This window comes from Aulonocara sp. 'chitande type north' Nkhata Bay, linkage group LG3, assembly GCF_057382095.1.
Source record: "Aulonocara sp. 'chitande type north' Nkhata Bay isolate Kocher_YH1m ecotype deep benthic linkage group LG3, A_spYH_male_GT1.1, whole genome shotgun sequence".
In the NCBI taxonomy this organism is placed as follows: Eukaryota; Metazoa; Chordata; class Actinopteri; order Cichliformes; family Cichlidae; genus Aulonocara; species Aulonocara sp. 'chitande type north' Nkhata Bay.
In genome coordinates, this window is record NC_141346.1 from 63,654,016 (window position 1) to 63,679,172 (window position 25,157).

Sequence of the window (25,157 nt, forward strand, 5' to 3'; positions counted from 1 at the left end):
GCCTTTGAAGAACCTTAGATAAGACACAGAGTTTGGAAATTGGCCTGTAATTACTAACTGTTGAAGAATCACCAGCTTTCAGTGGGGGAGTACAGAGGCACACTTCCACATCTGTGGTAAAGCCTTCTGTTGTAGAGAAAGATTAAAAATATAAGACACTGGCTCAGCTATGATATTTGCAGCCAAGTGCAAGAAGGAAGGAGAACGATTGTGAGGACGAGTTTCTGGTGTTGGGGCTATTCAAAGCCTTACAAACCTCTTCTACTGTGACAGGTGTGAAGGAAAAGGTATCAGTAACCAGGAACTACGAGCAGAGTTGTGTGCAAGAGGTTTACCATCAGATACTGTGCTGAACAAAGAACAAGAAGCAACAAAGTGTTTGTTAAAGCAACATTTCAGTTTTGTCTGACACAGGAGTGGAGTCGATATTTAAGTGAGGAGGAAGCTCTGAGGAGTCACAGCTGGCAGAGACACTTTATAGTTTGCCAAAACCTCCTACGGTCGTTTGGACTGTCAGTCGTTAAAGTAAAAAATAGTTACATTGGATCTTGATGATGGAGGCAGTAATCCGATTACACAGCTAATGAAAACGTAGCCAATCAGCATCAGAGCCAGACTTCCTGCCCAGGCCTGGTTTCTCTTTTTGTAGGAGATCGGCCGGTACTGAACCAAACCAGGCCTGTCCCGACCTTTCACCCTGACCTGGCAAAAAGGGGCGTGTCTGTCCACAAAGTAGACACAACTCTCCTGTAAATGTTCCCAAACTGACATTGTCAGCCTGTTTAATACGACCCCAGTTCAAACTGATGCGGGCTCGGAGCGTGAGATTTTAGTGTTTCTCACAGCACCAACTATGCAGTGATCACTCAGGTCATTGGCAAAAACTGCAGATGTGGAAAACTTACGCAGCATATTAGTTAATAAAGGTCAATAAGAGCAGATTTATCTGGGTGTTTAGGATCAAGGCGTGTGAGGCTTTAAATAATTTGAGTCAGTTTTAAAACAAGCAGCATGCCTTAAAATCATCAGACACAGAAGAAAGCCAGTCCCAATGAAAACCATCCATCTGAAAGACGTCATTAAAATGCAGCTCAGATAAAAGTTGAACCAGAGACGGTGATGTGCTGGGGGAAGCAGGTGGAGGCTGATAGCAGCCAACAACAGTCTGAATTCCAAACAGATTAATAGTTAAGGCCAAGATTTCAAATGGCTGAGGTGCTGCAGCAAGGCTTTTAACCCACAGCAATAAATTTTCCCATATCACTCCTATACTAAAATCCTTGCACTGGCTTCCGGTTGGGTATAGATATAAGTTTAAAATCCTCACCTTTACGTTTATGTCCCTACAAGGTGAGGCCCCCATCTATATCTCGGAGCTTCTCCAACCCTATTCTCCAAAGTGGACTCTCAGATCCTCTGATAGCGGTGGTCTATCTATTCCACGGACTCGTCTGAAAACAAAGGGGGATCACGCTTTTCAAACCCTGGCTCCAATACTGTGGAACGGTTTACCCTCCTCACTACGCACCATGGACACGGTGGCCTCTTTTAAAAAACAGCTTAAAACTCATCTGTTTAGACAGGCATTTGGGTAATGTTAATGTGCAATATGTTGTTTTATTTTATATTTATATTGTACTATTGCTTGTTTGATATGCTTTTATACTTTATGTTGCTATATTGTTTGTTTGACATGTCTTCATGTGAAGCACTTTGTAACAGCGTTTTTGTCTTAAAAAGTGCTATATAAATAAATTTTACTTACTTAGTTACAGATGGAGAGAACAAGACTTGAGCAGCAAGACAGACCTTCACATAAACTTCCAGACCTCCGCCTTTTCTGGGACAGTCTGAGTGCTAAATGTTAAATCCATCAGTTGCTACATTTTTATCCAGTAAAGATTTGGAAAGTCTCAGAAACAACATTGATACCAGCACCGCTTGAACAGGCCCAGATTCCAATCATATCCATGTTAGGAAGCACACGACGTGATGCACGTGTAACCCAGACAGTTTTTAACATCTGCTGGTGTTTCACATTCAGCCAGAGGCCCAGGGTTAGGTTGGATACCAGACAATAATAAAAGCATCGTTATTAGACTCTAGAGCTCGTTTATAGCTGACACCACATGTAGAGTTTAAGTTCACACAGAGACGATGACATTTTTCTAAAACCAGCAAACAATAAACAAGAAATGTAACAAGAGTTTCAGAAGAAGCTGTTTTACAGAGAAATGATTCCCTGAAGACAAAATTATTATTATCATCTTTATTTCTCCAGGTGAAAATTTAATTGAGATTAAAAATGTTGTTTTCAAGAGAGACCTGGCATCATGGCAGAAAGAGTCAGAAATACATCATAATTCAAACAAATACAAAATAGGAGAAACATCCTACATAAACTTCATAAAGTTTCATTAACAGACTTTGAACAATGGACTTCAAACTTCCCCCCAAAACAACAGAAACACATTTGAAGATAATGAATGACATTTATCCCTCTAAAGAAGGACTTAGACTACGATTTAATATGAATGAGAACATGTTCATAAATGGATGCAACCAAAGATTTCATCAATCCCTGATTTAGAGACAACAGAACGTTTGGTTTGATTTCACAAGATAAGAATGATTCGGAAGATTGTTTTATGTTTAGTCAAATCGTTCATACATAAAGTCGGATTACAAAATCATCCCCTAAGTTTGTTGTTTTATTCAAGGAATTGAAATTATAGAGAAAATCTGTGAAATGACTTAAAGAAAACAAACCACAAAAACTCTATGATGCTCTAAACCCCCTGGTTTAGGTCGGCAAAATGTTACTAGATCCACCCCTGCACAGTTACCAGCTGTCAGCTACTTAGAAAAGCATCCTGGTGTTATTTGTCTCTCAGAAACAGTTCATAACTTCCCATCAACTCCTTCATGTCACCTAAAAGGTAAACCTGTTTCTCCATCACCTGTTCAGCTCTGATGATTCTGTAAGGACATCTCCTGGTTTCATCTTCATGTTTCCCTCTCACCACATATCCAAACCGACATCATGACCAGCAGCTTTACAGCTGTGGCTCCAGCAAACATCAGCTGATACTAGAAATTAATATTAAATAAATTCTAACAACAGCTGATCAAGCTTAAACGTGCTGCTGTTGTTTAGCGCGACATCCGCTGGTTTCCTCTTTCTGGCGCAAAGTGGATGATAAAAAAACAAGAGAGAAAAGCCGATCAGCTGATCATTGATCAGTTTCATGAATGAAGCAGCAACAGGAGAGAGAGCGGAGAGAATGACAGTGTAAAGACACAGAATAAATCCAGCTTTGTGTGTTTTCCATTCTAGCTGAAGTCCGGGACAAACTGTTTTCCTTCTCAGCTGAACACGAAACGCGTAATATTTTCTCTGAATACGAGACGATTCTGTTTTTTACAGGACGGTTGGAAACTCTACTAAAATAAAGTTCACTATCAGTAACATCATAGCACCACCCAGCTGTATAGAAACTCCGTCATGCTAGCTAGTAGCAGTACGAGTTATTAAAACTGACTGTAAAAAGTCAGCACAAGGAAAATAAACTCCACTTAAACTTGGTTTATATCTGACCCAGATAGACTGCAGGTCATAACTTCTTACCTGAAGTTCAGTGCACCTGACACTCGGACCGGCGGCCGCCTCGGGTCTCTGCTCCTCCAGGGTTGCCGACCCCTGCTCTAAAGCATCTGATTTGGATTCCTGAGATCAAATATATTTTCCTTTGGCTTTGTTTTCTTCCCATTTGTGGCTTTAATGTAGTGTTACATCCTGTTTCTTTGCTTCCATCTGTATACATGTCCAGATTCACTGTTGTTTCTATTCTTACATTGCTGTGTGATCACAGTTCCCTCTGCTGACTGATGTGACCTTTTGTATCTTACACTGATACTTGTCATATTTGTATCTGCGCCTAAAAGATAAAAAGTTTTCCATGCTAAAACACAGCTCCACCTCCTGCAGTTCTCCCTCTGAACCACTAGATGTCTCTGTTATCTAAATGAAGACGTGCAGCACAGCAACCACAGCAGCGCTCAGATCACACGTGTCCTGTTATTATGTATAAAAGCATGAAACAGGTGAGACAGGTGGGATCAATATTAATGTTGTGGAAATATATGAAAAAGCAACAGAAGAGTGAAAACATTTCGTGTTTCTAGAAAGATCTTTCAGCTCACAGCTGCTCACAGACTGTATTTACAAGTGACAAACTGCAACTCTACAGTACATCTACAGTATATATCAAATATATTCTGTATTCAAATCTATTGAGTGATGTTTGAAAGTCTTTCCAGGTGAGTTTGATCCAGGAGGGTCTGAAGCCAGAGTCAGACAGAGACTGTGCAGAGACTGTAGAAGGACAGAGCAGCAGCAGAGCAGTCCAGATACACTGATGATCCTCTGTCAGATCCAGAGGGACACACAGGGATGATGCTGGACTCTACATTGTGTCTGACAGTGGAGCTGTTCTCAGAGCAGTTCACTCTGCAGCACTGACAGTCATCTGCACTTCTTCTCATTCCTCTGTCAGTCACTGCTGGATGAAGCTCTCCTCTCCACCTCCCAGTAACATGGCCCAGTCAGAGCGTCTCTACACACAAGCTGCTGCTGCTTCAACCTCTCTGGATCATCAGGACACAGCTCCTCCTCTCTCAGCACACACACCGTCCTGATTACCATCATTGCCAACACCTGCAGAGAGAAGAAGGAAGAGCAGAGGAGATAAACAAGTGTTTCCAGAGACTCTTCATCAGCTGTCAGTCAGTGATGCAGCACATCCAGTATAAAGAGCAGCAGGGACTTCAGTGCTGGGACTGTACTAGGACTCATTGTTGCTTCACTTTTTCTAATCTTTGGATTTTTATTGAAGTTGATGAAAATGTTTTTCCCTCCTAGTTTGAGTTTGGACTTTCATTCATTAGAAGAACCTTGGTGTGTCCACTCTGAGCTCTGTAGGAACCCCAACAACAAGCCCAACAATCCAGATGGACGGTTCCAGCTGTTAACTGGAGGAATTCCATCCAAACATCTGCTCTCACTAAATTCTTCCTCACCTACAGACTGTGTTCTTCACTGCTTTAAACTTGGAAATGAATGCAGTCATTGGTCTGCGTGCTGCTTTGTTCAGAGAGCTGATTGGCTGTTGACAGTGTTTGATCAGAGCGTGTCAGCTGTTACTATGGTGACCATAAAGGTCAGAAACAGGAAGTGTTTGTGTCCAATCCTGAAGCCTGTCACCATTCTCCTCTCACAGCTTCACTGAGAAGCTGCAGCTTTACAGGAAACACTGGATCTTTGTTTCATACTGACAGTGTTTAGTACAATACTGCTGACAGCACCACCCACTCACTCCATCATTCTACTTACAGCAGAGTCTCCAGTCTGTAGTCTGGACTCTGCTGAAGATCAGACAGCTGCATCACATCTGGATCTTTCAGGTTGTTTCCCCACAGGTCCAGCTGTCTCAGATGGGAGGGGTTGGACTTCAGTGCTGCTGCCAGATAATCACAGCTGATCTCTGACAAACCACAGCATCCCAATCTGTATAAAGAATGAAAGATGTAAGTTTATTAGACAAAGTGTGAGCTTGAAATCATTCAGTGTTTCATCATCTGTTCAGAGCTGAAGAAGGTTCAGAATGTAGAAGTTTAGAAAATGGAAACTCCAAACAGCTGAAGCCAACAGGAAGCAGCTTCAAACAGGAAACTGTGCAGAGTTTCAGACTATATGTCCTGATGCAGCCGGTTGGATTTTGGAGATTTGAATCTCTGTTCTGTGACTAAGTCCCTGAATCATTTCTTCCAGTTGGTCCAACAAGACAGACTAAGTATTGGACATGTGTTGTGGCTCCATTAGGGGAGCTTCTAAATGTGATGTGATGGCCCCTCTGGGTCTGTCAGGTCACAGGACTGAAGAGAGCTCAAACTGGGCACACAGTTGTTCCAGTCTGGACCAAAGACTCTATACTGGGACTGAGGGACTGCTTTGACTGCACCCACTGGGACTTTTTAAAGGCTCATGTTCTCACTTAGATCATCGATTTCTACTTACATTTCTTTCTGGGAAAAATGGGGATTACTTTGAAAACAGGAAGTATTTTCCCCAATAAGCAGCCCTGGATTAGTAAATCACTCCAACATGTTCTCAGGCAGAAGAAGCTGTCTTGTTATGAGGGAGAGAAGAAAAAGATTGAGGCACAGAAACTTGTTGAAAGAGAGATAAAGCAGCTAAAATCAGGTGTAAAAGTAAAGCAGAGGATGAGCTGAATAAAGGACTCTCAAGGCTGGCTTGGAAAGGAATGAAGTCCATGGTGGGGATGCAGAACAAGGAGCAAAGATGAATGTGATGCTGAATCAGCAGAAGACTTGGACTCATTTGATTGCAGCTTTGATATCATTGATTTCAATGAAGAGCTTTGTGATTGTAGCAAAGGGCTGGTGGCTCTGAGAGTCCCACTGATGAGGTGTTTGTGTGGAAATCTCTTAGTGGGACCAAAGAGAGAAAAAGCCCTGGTCCTGATGCTGTGGGAGGGAAATGATTGAAGTGTGCTGTGAGGAACTGACTGGGAGATTTTCACACATTTTCCAGTCCTCCTTGGAACAACAGGAAGTTCCCAGCATATGGAAACAAAGGTTAAGTGTCCTATGGCACTCAGTGATGATGGTGCTGTGGCCCCACCACCTCTTTGTAAAGGAACTAACTGTAATCTGAAGCTTCAAATGAAACTAAGACTTCCTCCACTAGGTGGCAGTGTCTGATGAGAAAGTGTTAGTGGAGCTGGCCTGGAGTCAGAAACAGGAAGATGCAGGATTTGGGCTGAAATGGGGAAAAGTGGTTCGCACTAGTGCCTTAAAGCAAGAAGGTTGTAGGTTGAAGCTTGTTGGCCTTTCTGTGGAGGTTGGATGTTCTCCCACAGTCCAATGAAATGCTGCTTAGGTTCATTGGTGCTTCTAAATTGGCTGTAGGTGTGGATGTGAGAGAGTGCTTCTCTGTCTCTCTCTGTTGGCCCTGTGATGGACTGCTCACCTGTGCAGGTGGACCACGCCTCTTGCCCTATGACAGCTAGGGCACAGGCTCCAGCCTTGTGAGCCTAAGCTGAATAAACAGTTAGCAAAAATGATCCATAGGTGGCCTGAAATCCCCCAGTTAGCAGTTTGGTAGATAGCTATGACATGCTAATCCCATCCAGCAGCTGTATTCTACCTGTAAGCTGATCCCTGCTGAGCCAAAGCACTTTTTCATATACAAATTACAACCTTTAATAGAAACCTATTGGTCAGCATCTTATTAGCCTGCTGTTAGCTTCATTCCACAGAAAACTGAGAGAAACTAACAGAGTTGATAAAGAATAAAGAGAAATGTGCTGATTTAAAGCCTTTGAAGTGCTTCAGATGATCTCTGTCCACTCATTCATTCATGTAAGCTTTCTAATGCAGCTTTGATCTTCACAGTCTGCTTTATGAAACTCATTCTAACCCTGAATGTCAGAGTGTTCCTCCTTCTCTTTCCCATCATTCATGCTGGCAGTGGAGGAGATTTGGATGTTGGACTGTGTTTTGGATGATGTGTGTATGTTTGTGTTGGACTGCTGTCTGCAAAGCAAACACACATTTTGCTTTGGATTTCAGTGTCAGACAGACTTTATGGTGCAATGAAGAGTTGGAGAGTTTCACAGTGAATTATCCAGTGGAGGATTTTTCTTCTTCTTTGAAGGTTTGAAATGTGAACATTGTTCTGCTGCAGTTAATGGACTAAACCAGAGAAGAAGAAAACAGACTTTACCATGAAGATCCTCAGTGTGGATCAGTATAATATCAGTCTGATGTCTGCAGTTTAGTGTCTGCACAACTTTCACATCATATTCATCTCAGCACAACTAAAACATGCTGACTGACCTCAGAGTTTCAAGTCCACATCCTGGACTCTCCAGGAAACCACACAGATGCTTCACTCCTGAATCCTGCAGCTTGTTGTTCAGGCTCAGGTCCAGCTCTCTCAGATGGGAGGGGTTGGACTTCAGTGCTGCTGCCAGATAATCACAGCTGATCTCTGACAAACCACAGCCCCTCAATCTGTATAAAGAATGAAAGATGTAAGTTTATTAGACAAAGTGTGAGCTTGAAATCATTCAGTGTTTCATCATCTGTTCAGAGCTGAAAAAGGTTCAGAATGTAGAAGTTTAGAAAATGGAAACTCCAAACAGCTGAAGCCAACAGGAAGCAGCTTCAAACAAACACAACAAGAGAAAAAACTCTGAATGTTTCACATTAAAGTCGTACATTTCTCATAAAAACAGGACAAAGACTTGAAAAAGTCGTGTTTTTCCTTCCAGGAACCACAAGGCTTCACTTTTAAAGGTGAAGTGTGAAAGAAATGGACATATTTGAAGTCCAACACCTTTTTCCAGTCACATTATTAAAGCAGACAAACTACAAGCTCATTTTCATTCCAACAAGTCATCTTCTGACCTGGACTAACAACACTGGTCTCTATGTGCAGCTGGCTGTGAGACCAGTGCTCAGGGAGCGTCTACAAAGTGCAACACTGAAAGAACATCACACACTCATTTGCTTCCATCATTGAACCTGAAGAGGAAACAGAGACGCCTCCCCTTCAAAGTAAAAGCTGCTCCTTTTGGACACAGTATCAAAGAAAGTCTACAGTATAACATAGAAAAGACAGAACAAAGTTTTGGTTGTTTTTAATTTGTGCAGAAATGAAACTACACTAAGCTCAATTATGTGACAGGCATTTCATCCCATGTCAGTTTGGCCTCATCCTGGGCCGGATTATCCAGCACACACTCTGACCACAGGCCCAGGGGCCACGCACAGCTGGGCTCCATCCAAGAGACAGGAAACAAACCAACACAATAATAAAAAGCACCATGTGATCTTCTTACATCTTCAAGACAAACATAGTAAAAACATGAGCATATTTGTTTCCTGATAAAATGATGTGACAGGCAGTGTTGGGAAGGTTACTTTTAAAATGTATTCCATTACAGAATACACGCCCCAAAATGTATTCTGTAACCTATTCCGTTACGTTTCTCAATGACAGTAACGTATTCTGAATACTTTGGATTACTTAATATATTATCATGCTTTTTACAACAACGTGAATGTACTATTGCTGTGTGATTTATTACTATTACTGAAGGTCCGCGACTCCGAACTGTAGTAAAGGGACCTCTGACTAATACGGCGGGGTCCCTGTCGGCTCGTAGCCGAAAAATAGCTTTACTTTGTTGTGTGGGTCAACTTTTCTTGCGAGAGACAGAGAGAGGCGTTGAAAGACTGCTCCAACGGAACTTATTGTTTTCGGAGGAAAACACGAACACGGTGTACAGTCGAGTCTTAATAGCTTACCTACAACTGGGCTCGTCAGGCACTCTTCTTGGCTGAAGTGGTTATTATTATATTTACATGCTTCCAGCTCCCGTTTTTGCTCGATGACAACTCGTACCTTTCCACTCCCCTTTTTCTCCCTCCTCGCGCTCACAGACCCATAACGTGTATGGCAGTCCATTCTCCCTGCAACACGGACTACACTGCCCATGATGCTACATTCTTTAGAGCTATGCTTGTAGCATTCTGCCTGTTAGCTTAGCACAACAACAACAACGAAAAGGCGCTCTCTCACCCAGGAAACACACAGTCGCAGAGAGAGAGAGAGTGTTGCCCTGTAACCATGGCAACCGTAACGCTGCCGCCTGGAACAACAGAACGTAGCTGTCAAACAAAACCCAAACAGTCCTGACCCGCGACAAAATGAAACAGGAAAGTACCGCTGTGTAATCCATTTATTTCAACAAAGTAACTGTCATGGTCCTGGGTCGGTGACCCAGCGCTTTTAGTTTGTTATCATTTTCTAGATGATTGTTTAAAGTTCTGTGTTATTTTCGATCTGCCTCTGAGTCTGCATCTGTATCTGTCTGTCTATGATGTCTCCCCATCTGTTTGTGAATCTGTCTGTTTAGTTCAGTGTCTTGTCTGGTTCCATGTATCTGAGTTTCCTGTTTTATTGTGAAGGTCCGTGTCATATGTGAGTGTGATCAGTTTACGTTTCCCCTGTCCCGTCAGCCCAGATTCCTCCCAGCTGTGTTGCCCTCCTGTCTCTCATCCCCTGATTACTGGTGTGTGTATTTAAGCCCTGTGTGTTCTCCTGCCTGTTGCCGGTTCGTCTGTGTAACTCCGTGTCAGTCTGTGTAACTCCGTGTCAGTCTGTGTAACTCCGTGTCAGTCTGTTACCCTGTGTTCCACGGTGTCAGTCTGTTACCCTGTGTTCCACGGTGTCAGTCTGTTACCCTGTGTTCCACGGTGTCCCGTTCTTCGTCTGCGTCTCTCTGCTATTCATCATCCGTTGTCATATGCTCCCAGGTCTGTTATTTTTTAGTTCTCCCAGTTTAGGTGTCTTTAGTTGTTTGTTATGCCCCACTGTTTGTTTGCCACTACACCTCTGTAAATAAAACCACCGGTATCTCATCCACTGCCTGCATCTTGGGTCCTCCTTCTAAATCCACACGGCTCGCCTCGGCAGCCGTGACAGTACGAACCGGCCACTATGGACCCAGCAGCATTCAACCCGCCCAAGGAGCTCCGGGAGGACATTGTTTACTCCGTGGACAAATTAATCAACGCGTGGCTGGAGCACGAGGGGAGAGAATTTCGCCAAGCCGTGGCTAATCGGCTACAGCGCTTGGTTTCTGGTCTCCCCTGGCTGCTCAGCTCACTTCACCCGCTCGCACAGAATTTCATTCTGAATGGACTCCTTCTTCACCCCCCGGCTGCTACCACCCACCCTGCAGCTCATGCTTCACTTTCCAGTCTGACAGAGGATGTTCTGCCCGGCCCGTCAACCCAGCCTTCGAGGGGGAAACGGCGCTCACGTTGCAGACGCTCCTCGCCACAGTCGGATCTGGGGATTTCCGAGCAGCCAGCTGTGGTGAGTGGACAGGACAGTATTATTGGTCCGAACTGTGGGACCGTTTACTCAGGGGTGATGTTCTGTACGGCGCAGGACAAAAACTGTTTATCGCCAGAAGCTCAGTTAGCCGCCCGGCCAGAAGCTCAGTTAGCCGCCTGGCCAGAAGCTCAGTTAGCCGCCCGGCCAGAAGCCCAGTCGCCACCTCCGCCACATTCAGCCTCACAATCCATAGCTCAATTACAGTCACAGCCAGACTTATTACAAACCCTGTTACAATCCATGGCCCAGTCAGTAGCCCGGTTAGCAGAAGAATCATTAGCTTTATCTTCAGTTCAGCCTCCTGTTCAGCAGTCACCAGCCCTGCATCCTGTGTCAGTTGCTCCACTACCTGTTCAGCCATCACCTTCACCTACTCCTCCTGTACAGCAAGCCATGTCAGTCCAACCCATAACGGACAGTTCAACAACTCCGTACTCTAAGCAGAGAGACAAACCCAAGAACAATGTCAACATTCCTCAAAGGCTGGCCAGTTCTGAGACTGAGATGCACTCCAGGGCCTCCCCAGAGGCTGGGTTTCAGCCCCCATCAGACTCTGGACCCCTGGAGTTTAAGAAGCCAGCTGAGGACTGCACAGAGCTGTCGCTGCCTGAGCAGGGTCAATGCCCTGCGCAGCTGCAGGCCGCTATGTGTTTGCCAGAGGCCCGTGTGCCTGCTGGTTCTGTTGCGTCCCTGCCAGAGGCCCGTGTGCCTGCTGGTTCTGTTGCGTTCCTGCCAGAGGCCCGTGTGCCTGCTGGTTCTGTTGTGTTTCTGCCAGAGGTCTCCGCACCTGCTGGTTCTGTTCTGTGTGTGCCAGGGGCTCCAGTGCCCACTGGTTCTGAGACTGTTTTTGCTGGGGGGCCCGAGGAGCCCGTCCAGCCATCTGCCTCGTCAGCTGGGGGGCCCGAGGAGCCCGTCCAGCCTCCTTCCTCGTCAGCTGGGGGGCCCGAGGAGCCCATCCAGCCACCAGCTGCTCCACCAGCAGCCTCATCCACGCTTGCAGCAGCAGTTTCATCCATGCCGCCACCTGCTGCAGCGCCTCCGTCTGCATCCTCCACGCTGTTGCCTGGCCCGGCCTCTGCTGCATCCTTCACGCCGTCGCCTGGTCCGGATTCAGCATCCTCAGTGTCGCCTGGTCCAGCGCATGCTTCGGCTTCATCCACTTCACCTGGTCCAGCCACTGCTTCATCCTCGCCTGGTCCAGCCTCCGTGTCTTCATCCTCGCCTGGTCCAGCCTCCGTGTCTTCATCCTCGCCTGGTCCAGCTCCCGCATCACCTGCAGTGGCCTCCTCTTCAGCTTCAGCTGCTTTGCCTGGTCCAGCTTCAGCGTCCTCATCAGCCTCGCCTGGTCCAGCCTCCGCATCCTCATCAGCCTCGCCTGGTCCAGCCTCCGCATCCTCATCATCCTCATCCGCCTCGTCTGGTCCAGCCTCAGCTTGCGCCTCGTCTGGTCCAGCCTCAGCTTGCGCCTCGCCTGGGGCTGCAGGGGCCACGCAGCCTTCAGGTCCCCTACTACCACCTCCACATCGTCGGTCATCTGCCAGGCCACTGCCTACTGCGTGGCCGGCATCCGGACCTGCCCCGTTGCCATTCGCATGGTCGGCCTCCTGAACTTGACCATCTGGGCCTTTTTGGACTCTGTCCCTCCATCCTGGGCCCCCTCCGCCCGCCCTGGTCGGGTTGTTTTCTGTTTTCTTTTGGTCCGTTTTTTCGTTTCTGCTGGGCTGTCTGGTGCCAGCCCTTGAGGGGGGGGTACTGTCATGGTCCTGGGTCGGTGACCCAGCGCTTTTAGTTTGTTATCATTTTCTAGATGATTGTTTAAAGTTCTGTGTTATTTTCGATCTGCCTCTGAGTCTGCGTCTGTATCTGTCTGTCTATGGTGTCTCCCCATCTGTTTGTGAATCTGTCTGTTTAGTTCAATGTCTTGTCTGGTTCCATGTATCTGAGTTTCCTGTTTTATTGTGAAGGTCCGTGTCATATGTGAGTGTGATCAGTTTACGTTTCCCCTGTCCCGTCAGCCCAGATTCCTCCCAGCTGTGTTGCCCTCCTGTCTCTCATCCCCTGATTACTGGTGTGTGTATTTAAGCCCTGTGTGTTCTCCTGCCTGTTGCCGGTTCGTCTGTGCAACTCCTTGTCAGTCTGTTACCCTGTGTTCCACGGTGTCCCGTTCTTCGTCTGCGTCTCTCTGCTATTCATCATCCGTTGTCATATGCTCCCAGGTCTGTTATTTTTTAGTTCTCCCAGTTTTCTCCCAGGGCAGGGATAGCTCAGTAGGTAGAGTGGTTGCCCCATGATCGGAAGGTCGGGGGTTCGATTCCCCTTAACAGCTACCCTGAGGTACCCCTGAGCAAGGTACCGTCCCTACACACTGCTCCCCAGGCGCCCAATGGCTGCCCACTGCTTCACTGAGTGAATGGGTTAAATGCAGAGAGCAATTTCCCCACGGGGCTCAATAAAGTACAATAATGTAATGTAATAATGTTTAGGTGTCTTTAGTTGTTTGTTATGCCCCACTGTTTGTTTGCCACTACACCTCTGTAAATAAAACCACCGGTATCTCATCCACTGCCTGCATCTTGGGTCCTCCTAAGTCCACACGGCTCGCCTCGGCAGCCGTGACAGTAACTGTATTCTGAATACCACCTTTTTAAACTGTAACTGTAACGGAATACAGTTACTCATATTTTGTATTTTAAATACGTAACGGCGGTACATGTATTCCGTTACTCCCCAACACTGGTGAGAGGTAGAACAGAGTAAAGTGGTGGTGTTACAGCCTTTCTCCCCTCTGCTACCGAGGCTGTTAGTCTCTCCCAAACTCAGCTACAGGACTTCCAAATGAATGACAGCAGCAGAAGTGGCTTTACAAATGAAAGAGGAAGAGGAGAAGAAGAGGAGAGGGAGGCCACCCTGACCATCACTCCAGCTGAAAACATCACACTTCCATTAACGTTGGTGAGAAAATGTTGAGCAGGATGAGCTGCTGGCTAATCTGGAGGCTGTAGCAGCAGCTCACAGTCACAGTGGATTTCCACTCATGAAAAAGCTCTGGCTGCTTCATTTCTCATCTCATATCAGAGACTTTAAAGCTTCACTGAAGCTGTACTGTGATGCTTCCATATTCCAGTGAGGCCTCCATAATGATTTCAGCTGTTCTGTGCCCTGTATGGCTCAAAGTCTCTGCAGCCTGTTTTTATCTGCTATCATCAGATCTTCATCATCCTCATTCACATCCCTCACACACTCTACAGCCACATCAGCACTGACTTCATCTTCACTGACTGATGGAGCACAACATGAACCTGTGGAGGCTGAAACACTGTCCTGTCAAACATCTCCCCGTCACCACTCCACTTCTGTCAGCCTTTAAATGAACCCTGCTCAAATCTGTCACTTCTGTTTGGAGCCAAAAGGAAAAACTGTTGTTCAGTTGTTTGGAAAGACAACATTTCTGAAAGCACTCAAACTTCTTCACATTTGTCTTCAGACACATCCTGAACATTTAGGAACTAACGAAAGTTTCAAACTTCAATCAAAGACCTGAAATATATAAAAACAACAACAGCCGCAGTCAGTGAACTCACCTCAGAGTCTCCAGTTGACAGTTTGGACTCTCCAGTCCAGCACACAGAAGCTTCACACCTGAATCCTGCAGGTTTTGGTTTCCACTCATGTCCAGCTCTGTCAGATGGGAGGGGTTGGACTTCAGAGCTGAGGCCACAACTTCACAGTGAGACTCTGAGAGTCCACACCAAGTCAGTCTGTGATGATAGAAAATATAAAATGTGTTATTATAAAAGCAGAAAATCTGCATTATAAACACAGACTGAATGTATATGAAGACAAAACACAGTGAGGTCATAATCTGATGAATCTGCTCTTCACATCTGTGCTTCAGCTCCTCTTACTGTGTTTGACATGACACAACGATTGAGTCTCTCTCAGACCTGCAGACTTTTAATGAGAATCTTTGTTTGGCTTTAATCTGCAGATGAAGGAGGAAGATGGTGTCACATTTAGGCTTCCATAATGTCCACAGTCTGTCACTGAGATCTGATCCAGAGTCAGAGTGAAGACACACATTTGGACTGTTTCCTGTTTTGACTCCAGAACATTTTGAATGAGTTCAGCTCAGTGAAGAGTTCCAGCTGGAAAGATGATCTCTGTTTGCTACCTGCTGTCAGGTACGACTGTTCACGTCCACACGCAGGAAAAACCTGCTGACTGTTACCAAACGGAGCAGAAATCTCATCACTGGACAATAATGATGAATGAACTCAGAGCTGCTGATATCAGATCTGATTTCAGGGGAACTAAACACAGAAATGATTGGCTCATTTTAGCTTTCTGAGCCATTATCTGCTGGTGTGTCGCTAGTTGGCAGAAAATGATTTGTATTCCTGTTCAGGGCTTCAGTGTTTATGAGTCCAGATCCAGGTGACAGCAAGTCAAAATGATGTTACCTGTCTGTGTCCAGCAGCAGCCTGTATTCACTTTGAATATTGTTATAACCTGACATGGATCAGTTTGTCTTTGATTGGTTTGTAAATGTCACTGTTTCCATTGGACCTGAGTGACGTACAAAGACAGAGAGGGAGAGAAAGGAGAGAGAGGATGGAGACAGCAAAGAGAGAGCAAACACAAACAGGTGAGAGTGGACAGGTGACCAAGGTCAGCAACCAATCAGAGAGCTTCTGTTTGACCCACAGTCACTGATGATGACTGCACATAACCAAGCAGTGTGTTACTCTGATATCAAATATGGATCCTGCTCTTATAATAATGATCATCAGATGATGTTATTGTGTTATTTTGTAGCTGAATACAATGTTTGTGTGATTATCAGTGAAAGAAGCAGTGAGGAGGATGGAGAGAGAGAGAGGACAGAGGGTGAAGTTAGAAACACTAAAAGGATTTTTCATGGATTTCATGGATGATTTGAGTGATTTCCAGCAGGACACTTAAACATGTCAGTGGACGTCCTAAAGAACATATTCACTGATATGAAACGTGTCATTGAACAGGATTAATATCAGTGGAAACATGGTGGAAACAGCTGTGACTGCATGGATGTGACACACTTCAAATCTGTTCTCCACTCTTGGATTTGGGATCCATGGAGCTGCTGCTGAGTCTGTACAATAAAGGAATGGTGTGGAAGGTTGCAGCGTACGGACACAAACACTTTGTGGTTACAATCTGATTTGATTTTCAACATTAAACTATTAACCTACACTGATCAATGATGTTAATGATCACATCTGGACTCACCGAGCCTTTCTGCAGTTCCTCACAGCTGGAATCAGTCTCAGTCGTCCCCGCTCTGATGTGTTGTACTTCAGCAGGTCAAACTCATCCAGAACCTCCTCTGACATCTGCAGCATGAAGGCCAGAGCTGAGCACTGGATCTCAGAGAGGTTCTTCTCTGATCTGTTCTCTGACTTCAGGAACTCTTGGATCTCCTGAAATAATGAGAGGTCGTTCATCTCCATCAGACAGTGGAAGATGTTGATGCTTCTGTCAGGAGAGATTTCATCACTGTTCATCTTCTTCAGGTTGTTGATGACTCTCTGGATGGTTCCTGGACTGATCTCTGTCTGACCCAGCAGACCTACGAAGAGTCTCTGGTTGGACTCCAGACAGAGGCCATGAAGGAAGCGAACAAACAGGTCCAGGTGGCCATTTTTACTCTGAAGGGATTTTTCCATGGCTCGTTTAAGGAAATCATCCAGAGAGGAGTCGTTGTATTTTTTTCCCAAAAAGTTCTCCAGCACCTCTGTCTTCCTGTTGGTGTGATATTGGAACATGTAGACAGCAGCCAGAAACTCCTGAATGCTCAGATGAACAAAGCAGTAGACTGGTTTCTGGAAGATCACACACTCTCTTTTGAAGATCTCTGTACAAACTCCTGAGTACACCGAGGCCTCTGTCACATCCAGACCACACTGCTCCAGGTCTTCTTGGTAGAACATGATGTTTCCTTTCTCCAGATGTTCAAACGCCAGCCTCCCCAGCTTCAGAAGAACTTTCCTGTCAGCCTCCATCAGCTCCTGTGGACTCGTCTCATGTCCCTCATGGTACTTGTTCTTCTTCCTCTTTGTCTGAACCAGCAGGAAGTGTGAGTACATGTCAGTCAGGGTCTTGGGCAGCTCTCCTCTCTGCTCTGTAGTCAACATGTGCTCCAGAACTGTAGCAGTGATCCAGCAGAAGACTGGGATACTACACATGATGTGGAGGCTCCTGGATGTCTTCATGTGGGAGATGATTCTGCTGGACAGCTCTTCATCACTGAATCTCCTCCTGAAGTACTCCTCCTTCTGGGTGTCAGTGAAGCCTCGTACTTCTGTTAGCCTGTCAACACATGTAGGAGGGATCTGATTGGCTGCTGCGGGTCGGGAAGTTATCCAGACGAGAGCCGAGGGAAGCAGATTCCCCTGGATGAGGTTTGTCAGCAGCTGGCTGACTGATGACTTCTGTGTGACATCAGACAGCAGCTTCCTGTTGGTGAAATCCAATGAAAGTCTGCTTTCATCCAGGCCGTCAAAGATGAACAAAAGCTGAGAGACAGCCAGTTTCTCTGCTGTGACCTTCTGTAATGTTGGATGGAAAACATGGAGCAGCTCCAGAAGACTGTACTGCTCATCTCTGATCAGGTTCAGCTCCCTGAATGAAAGCAGAACCACCACACTGACATGTTGGTTCTCCAAGCCCTCTGCCCAGTCCAGAGTGAACTTCTGCACTGAGAAGGTTTTTCCAACACCAGCCACGCCGTTGGTCAGAACCACTCTGATGGGTCTCTGTTGGTCAGGTAAGGCTTTAAAGATGTCCTGGCACCTGATTGGAGCGTCATGGAGGGCGTCCATCTTGGAAGCTGTCTCCAGCTGTCTCGCCTCATGTTGGGTATGAACCTCTTCACTCTGTCCCTCTGTGATGTAGAGCTCAGTGTAGATCCTGTTGAGGAGGGTTCTACTTCCTGTTTCATCACTTCCTTCAGTCACACGTTCACATCTCCTCTTCAGACTGATCTTATGTTCATCTAAAACCTCCTGCAGACCAACATCTGCTGAAAGAAAGAAAAACAATGAGACTAAAGAGAAAGAAAACTCTTCAATGTCTGAACAACACAAGAAGTCCAGTTTTCAGAAATGAGTCCATCAGCAGACAGATGTTCAGTCTTACTTTGTACACAGCTGCTCTGACTGGCTGTCTGCAGTCCAGCTCTGCTTCTGGATCTTTCTCCACACTGGGGACAGGAGGAGTCTCCTGATGAAGCAGACTGGTCCCAGTATGAGGAGATGCACTGTCTGCAGAACCAGTGTCCACAGCTGGTAGAGACTGGATCCTTCAGGACGTCCTGGCACAAAGCACAGCAGGACAGCTGCTCCTCCTCACAAACACCACTCCTCTTCCTCTTCCTCCCTCTGTGAACACATTTCTTTATCACTAAAATCAGTGACTGTTAGTGACAAACATCCAGATTTGATGACACTGTGCAGAAGCTCTGATGGTGACACAGAAAAGTTAAAGTGGAGATACTTCTGTCCACCTTTGATTAGACTCATTATAAAAAGGAAAACAAAGTTTGAACACAGTCATGTTTCCAGTTCACTGACTTACATTTATTCCATGGACACTCACTCTAACCTGAACCACAGCTACAACCCAACATTGTTGAGGCCTCGTCTCCTCCTTTCCTGACTGTAGAGGTTAAATATGCAACAACCAACAAATAAAAGAATTTGATTCATTTCAAAGAAATTCACACGGTGACCAAGTAAAGTAACCGTAGTAAAGGAGACAACATCCCGTTGATGGTGGGATTATTTGAAAGATTTGCTTTAGTCACGTCACCAAATGCAGTTGAACCACCCGTGGATCCATGTTTGACCATTCTACCACTCTGAGCTCTGCTTTTTAATCATTTTATTATTATCATCATTCATTTATTCATTCTTTGGAGGGGGGCTATTTCCTAATGCTGCCCTAATAAGCTGATGTTCAAGGGGAAATATAACAGAAACTCTTTCAGTGTTATTCATTAATAAATTAACAGATAAACTGTGAAGAAGAAAAAAACTGAGATTTAAAGGAGAGAGTGAGAAACTTGATCATCCATCCTCATAATACATGTTTATCAGTATCTGCTGTGACCATACTGCAGTAATAACTACAAGTCTACATTTCTGTGACTGTTGATCAATCACAGCAGGAATCTGAGCTCATCTCTGCACACAGAGCAGCTTCAGCTCTGGGATAAACTGCTCGCTTCACGTCCTTCTCAGCTCACAGACACTCATCCTGATATTTTCCTTTAACATTTGATGGTATAATTCATCTGAGTTTACACTTTATCTGCACAAATACAGAAAAACAGACCCAAACACCATAAACCATCAGTTTCACCATGTAGAATATATTGTTGTTTCCTTGCTTTTAATTCAGAGAAAAACTCTGATTTGGATTTTCTCTGTTCTCTTTGCCACAGCCCATCCCAGCAGCAGCTGAAGCAGCTGACTGTCACAACACTGAATAACACTTTAGGAGGAATTTCAGAGGTCAGTAAAGCTCCAGTTTCAACATCAGTTAATTAATCATAGTTCATCATAAATGTGAACCTGGCTGGCACACATGTTAATGTTAGCCATTTAAATATTAGCAGTTAGCTGAGGCCACAAGAAGAAGAGGCCCTAGAAGAACAATGGATGATAAGATTAGATTATCAAGACTAGGCAGAGACGTGTTTTCCTTTACTGTCTCTTACAGAGGAGGGAGCAGATACCAGACGAGGTCACGGAGGTACGGGGAGGATTCGCAGCAGACAGCAAGACTGCCACGTCCATGCGAGAGAGCGATGGCTACGATAATCTCTGTTTTTGTCTCCCTATATAATGTTGTACAGCCCATGTGAGGGTTAACACAAACATCAGTCCTTCTACTTCAGTATGTTTGACACTTTGTTTACGCCTAAATTAACTTTACTGTTAACGAGTTTTCATGTTTCTGTAATCCACCAGTGTGCTCATGCTTTTTTAAGTGAAAACATATTTTTGATGATCAAATATAATTATGTTTCTTATTTGTGGATTTTAAATGTCCTTGACAGAGACAGATGATGATCATTATCCTGCACTGTGGTCTCAGGTTTGGTCGAGCTAGCACAAAGAATGGCTATGTTGAACTTCCTCCTGGGATCTACACTAAGAAGTGAGTCCAACATTAGCAGGGTCTCTTTCCTTTATCTGGATTCACTTTAGCATTCACAGTCACGTGAAGCTTGTTATTAACTCGATAAGTCAACCCAGGCTTTCAGCTGAGCGCTCACATGAAACACATGGTGTTGGCAGCATCTGATCAATCATATTCATGGAGACGTGTATCAGCAACAGAGCAGCTGAGTTTGCAGAAGGAAGTCAAACTAAACCACAGGAACAATATGAGGAGATTACACACATAATAAAATACTAGCAGTAACACAGCTGCTGCAGACAAATCAGTCGTGTGATCGTGTGTGAGAGGAGAAGGACTGTAAAGGAGTTTGGTGTTAAAAGCTCTGTATGAATGTGGGAGACTTTGAAGGGCTTTAAAAAGGCCAATATAAAATGAAAGGCAGCAAAATTGCTGAGTGTGAAAGTCACCAGACTTATCAGACCTCTGTGATTAAGACCTGTAAGAACACCTATTTGTACTTGTTGGCATTATATCAAACACACACGTATATTAAGCCTTTGTTTGAACTCTGGTTGAATTTGTTACTTTCAGACTGTGAAACATCACAGAGGCTGCAGCTGCAGATCTTTTATTCACCTGGAAATTTACTTTAAATGTTAGATGGAAAATGTATTGCTCAGTTTAACCAAAGTAAGAACAAGAATCCATAAACCTTCATAAAGACAAACATCTCCCAGAACATTGAGCTGCTGAAGTGTCACTGAAGGGAAAAACTATTTGTCCTCCTCCATCCAGCAACACCTGAAACACCTGAGTGGAAGCTCCTCCCTACACTGTGTTTGAAGCAAAGCACAAAGGAGACACCTGCTGGAGCAGCTGGAGTCCTACAAACACTCAGCCTCTTCACTACACAAACACCTCCTACAACATCCACTCTTTCCACTCTGACTGCTGTGTTTGTGGAAACACTCCAACACACACCGCTTCACATACCAACAAATGTGTGTGAAAAAGAGCTGAGCTGATATTAAACATGAGGATTTATTCAAAAATACAGAGTCAGGAACAACATCTAGACACACATTACCTCTCAGCAGCAGAAGAACAGCCTTTAAAGTCTTCACCAATATCCTTCGACACATTGCTCTTTAAGGAAACACAGCTGGGTTCAGGTCCAGGAGATTCTGGCCTCTTATTGATCCTAAAAGAAAAACAATAAATGTCACAGCTTCATGAGACAGGAAGGAAAAACTGGAAATATTAAATTAAAGACATGATGAACAATCTCATAAAAATAATGTACTTACTCTTTGTCACATAACAGTCTTTTGTTAAAGTCTACACTGATACCCTTCGACATGTTGCTCTTTAAGGAAACACAGCTGGGTTCAGGTCCAGGCTCTGGATTAGTTTCAGGGTTATGTCCTGCTGAGCCTGGTACGCCCCACAGCTCTGGGCTTTAAAACAACACACACAGAGGTATGAGTGTGAATAATGATGGAGCAGTGATGTGAGTGCTGAGCTGTGACATGGAGAAGAGTCATGGACAGTTAGAGATGGTCATCTCACCTCTGAGCTTTGGTCTGGCTCTCATGTTCCCCACACAGAGTGCTTTTAGAGGGAGGGACTCCCTCCTCTCTGTCCTCACACTGATCCATGCTGCTCAATTCACATCAGCTCACACACACTTTCTACCTTCACCTGCAGAGGAAACACAAATCATTCATGTGCACATCAACTGAGAGCTGCAGAGGTCGTGTCTGATGTGTTGGACTAACATCCATCTGAGACACAGCTTTCATTTCAGTAACAGTGCCCAGGACCAAGCTGACTGCTTACAGAGAGTTCATACTGTAACTGCTAGCTGCTCTTTGGGCTCCGCCTCCAAGACTGTCTTGTAGGTTGAATGGCTTCTTTGTGAGCACGGCTGCTGAGTTATTGCATTTATGTGCAAGGAATTTAATTGTACCCTTGAAATGAAATTATTTGCTCGGATCATGTTTTTGCTAATGCTTGTGTTATGACATAAAAAAAACTGTAGGACAGGTGAGAAGTGGGAGGAGATTTTCAAATTAATTTGTAGATGTTTATATTTGTCTTGTCAGAGTTAAATGTATCTTATATCTCCCTTTTTTCACTGAGCAGTTTCAAATTTTATTAAAAATGGAATATTTTTTTTAAGTCTGCAACTTGTGGATTATCAATAAAGTGCATTTATTTTTTCAACATGAATAGTGTACCACTCTTCAACCTTCTGCATGACTTGACTTTCTTTTTCTTTTCAAACATACTTTACTAAGAGCATAAACAGGACATAATGCCAGCATAAAGATGATGATTGGTGATGGGTCTGCCTCGCACAACCCCTCGCTGGAACAGAGACAATTCAACTACAACAGCAAAAAGCTTTGAACACCAGGCAGAGCTCTTTGAGTTTCTTGTGCATGAGGGAGAGAACTGGACAAAACTCATACTGGAGACATACAAACACAGATGTGTTTGTATGTGTGGGGGTCAAGATGTGACCCCATAAACAACTTCCCTAAACCTGCAGTCCAGCTATTGTTGGGATTTAAATATATATTCTTAAGTCTTATTTTCTCATTATATTTTTTAATTTATTTTAATATGAGAGGCCTTCAGAAACTGAGCTCAGAGGAGACAAGACTAGGTTAAGGCATAAAACAATAAAAGAAGGTATGACCTCTCTCATGATCCCAAGTTGTGTGTGCATGCCAGAGCACTCTGGAAGGCACACAGAGTCTTTACAGACTACTAAGGATCAAACCTCTATCATCATGCAATCGATTATAAAACTCTAAGCATATATGAGTAAATATTTCTAAGCATAAATGACAATCAACAATATTAACCTTACAATTGGCATCAGGGATTTACTTTTAGGCAATAGGGCAATTTTACTTGCTGCTCAGCAAAAACATATTTATGTTACAGTTTTTTCAGCTAAGAAGAGCTTAAAGACTCTCAGCTTTTATACTCAAGCCCCTGTAAATAGTTGGACAAAAAAATAATTTTCTCAGAAGTGTTCATGTTCATGTTCCTTTATTCACAGATTATTTCACAGATAGAGACTGAATAACATTTGTAACCCGGCACTTTGCAAAAACCAATGACTTTAAATAAGTATTGTATTATTTTAAAAGTCGGAATATAGTATAAATACTATGCCTAACCAGAAACTTGTGACTTTTATTAAAAAAATATTTTTAAAAAAATTGATCGTTTAAATGCATTTATCTTTAAATACTTTTTGTCATTAACCAAAATGCAGTGAGTTTAGTTTTGAAATGTAAAACCTGTCAAACCCGTTTATGGTGTGAACAAAGCGGACATTTTATGACGCAGTATTTTAAAGCAGAGTCAGACATGAGAATCTAGAAACTATCAACTACATGTAGGTAAAAGACTAACTTGTGACTTTTTTTAGCTTGTGCTGTTTCCATGAATACAAAGACAAATTGTTAAAGGAGGAAACAAAGCAAACTTACAGTTTCTTCACACACCAACAAGCTCCGCTCCACACCTGGACACTAAACACAGACACACAGGTGAGCTTCTTCCGGGAAGGAGGCGGAACTCCACCTGAAGCTCACAGGTGGGAGGGGCTCAGCTCTGTGTGTGCTGATGTGTTAACTTTAAAAATGTGTCGTCTGACTGCTCAGACTGAGTCAGAGTAAAGTTCACATGCTGACGTGTGGAGACATGAAACCTTGTTGTAGCTGCAGGTGTGAACACACTGATCCCAGATCAGCTCTGCTGTATTTGTAACATGAACATTTCTGCTGCAAAGCTTCAAATGTTCAGCATGTTTCTTTGTTTCCAGTCTATAGATCCAGTCACACGTTCTACCTTCACCTGTGCAGTAAAGACTGAGAGCAGAGCTGAAAGCAACCGTCCAATCAGTGAGCAGCATCAACACCTGAGCTTCATTCAGACTCTGTTATTGAAGATGTTGTTGGTACAAAGTTCATCTGCTGCTCACATGAATCCTGTGATGAAAGCTTTGTTTCACTGAATGTTTCTTCAAAGCTCATTTCAACCTGTTGAAGTCATGAATGAAAGTGCAGACTGAGAGTGGATCACATGATGTTTAAGGTGTGTCATGTGACATGTTCAGTATTGTCACACATGTCTATTTTGTCCCTGATATCATAACTGCTCAAACACTGATGATTATATTTGAAGAATTATTACTGATGGCAGCAAAGTTTGAATTGAGCTCTCTGTCTGTGCGGATTTGTCGCCCTCTGGAGGTCAAAACACAAACTGCATGATGTCACTGTAACCAGTGACATCATGCAGATATATATACATATACAGTGGGGCAAAAAAGTATTTAGTCAGCCACCGATTGTGCAAGTTCCCCCACCTAAAATGATGACAGAGGTCAGTAATTTGCACCAGAGGTACACTTCAACTGTGAGAGACAGAATGTGAAAAAAAAATCCATGAATTCACATGGTAGGATTTGTAAAGAATTTATTCGTAAATCAGGGTGGAAAATAAGTATTTGGTCAATAACAAAAATACAACTCAATACTTTGTAACATAACCTTTCTTGGCAATAACAGAGGTGAAACGTTTACTATAGGTGTTTACCAGGTTTGCACACACAGTAGCTGGTATTTTGGCCCATTCCTCCATGCAGATCTTCTCGAGAGCAGTGATGTTTTGGGGCTGTCGGCGAGCAACACGGACTTTCAACTCCCGCCACAGATTTTCTATGGGGTTGAGGTCTGGAGACTGGCTAGGCCACTCCAGGACTTTCAAATGCTTCTTACGGAGCCACTCCTTTGTTGCCCGGGCGGTGTGTTTTGGATCATTGTCATGTTGGAAGACCCAGCCTCGTTTCATCTTCAAAGTTCTCACTGATGGAAGGAGGTTTTGGCTCAAAATCTCACGATACATGGCCCCATTCATTCTGTCCTTAACACGGATCAGTCGTCCTGTCCCCTTGGCAGAAAAACAGCCCCATAGC

General features: G+C 44.2%; 1 protein-coding gene across 3 annotated transcripts; it reads right to left on the minus strand.

Annotated features, from left to right (window-relative positions):
* Positions 1-1,941: 1,941 nt before the first annotated feature.
* On the minus strand, positions 1,942-23,750 carry LOC147336541 (protein NLRC3-like). 3 transcript variants are annotated; one of them, XM_086285443.1, is made up of 10 exons: positions 23,668-23,750; positions 21,728-21,859; positions 21,466-21,615; positions 21,246-21,359; positions 18,170-18,411; positions 16,262-18,053; positions 14,575-14,751; positions 7,921-8,097; positions 5,393-5,566; positions 1,942-4,717 (listed from the first exon to the last, which is right to left on the minus strand). In XM_086285443.1, the coding sequence occupies exons 2-10, from the start codon at positions 21,814-21,816 to the stop codon at positions 4,705-4,707; spliced, it is 2,928 nt and encodes a 975-aa protein (XP_086141569.1). In that variant the 5' UTR covers positions 21,817-21,859; positions 23,668-23,750; the 3' UTR covers positions 1,942-4,704. The 3 variants fall into 3 exon arrangements, with proteins under 3 accessions (XP_086141569.1, XP_086141570.1, XP_086141571.1); XM_086285444.1 differs by having other exon boundaries at positions 21,728-21,820; positions 23,668-23,713; XM_086285445.1 differs by lacking the exons at positions 1,942-4,717; positions 5,393-5,566; positions 7,921-8,097 and having other exon boundaries at positions 14,571-14,751.
* Between the last annotated feature and the right edge of the window lie 1,407 nt (positions 23,751-25,157).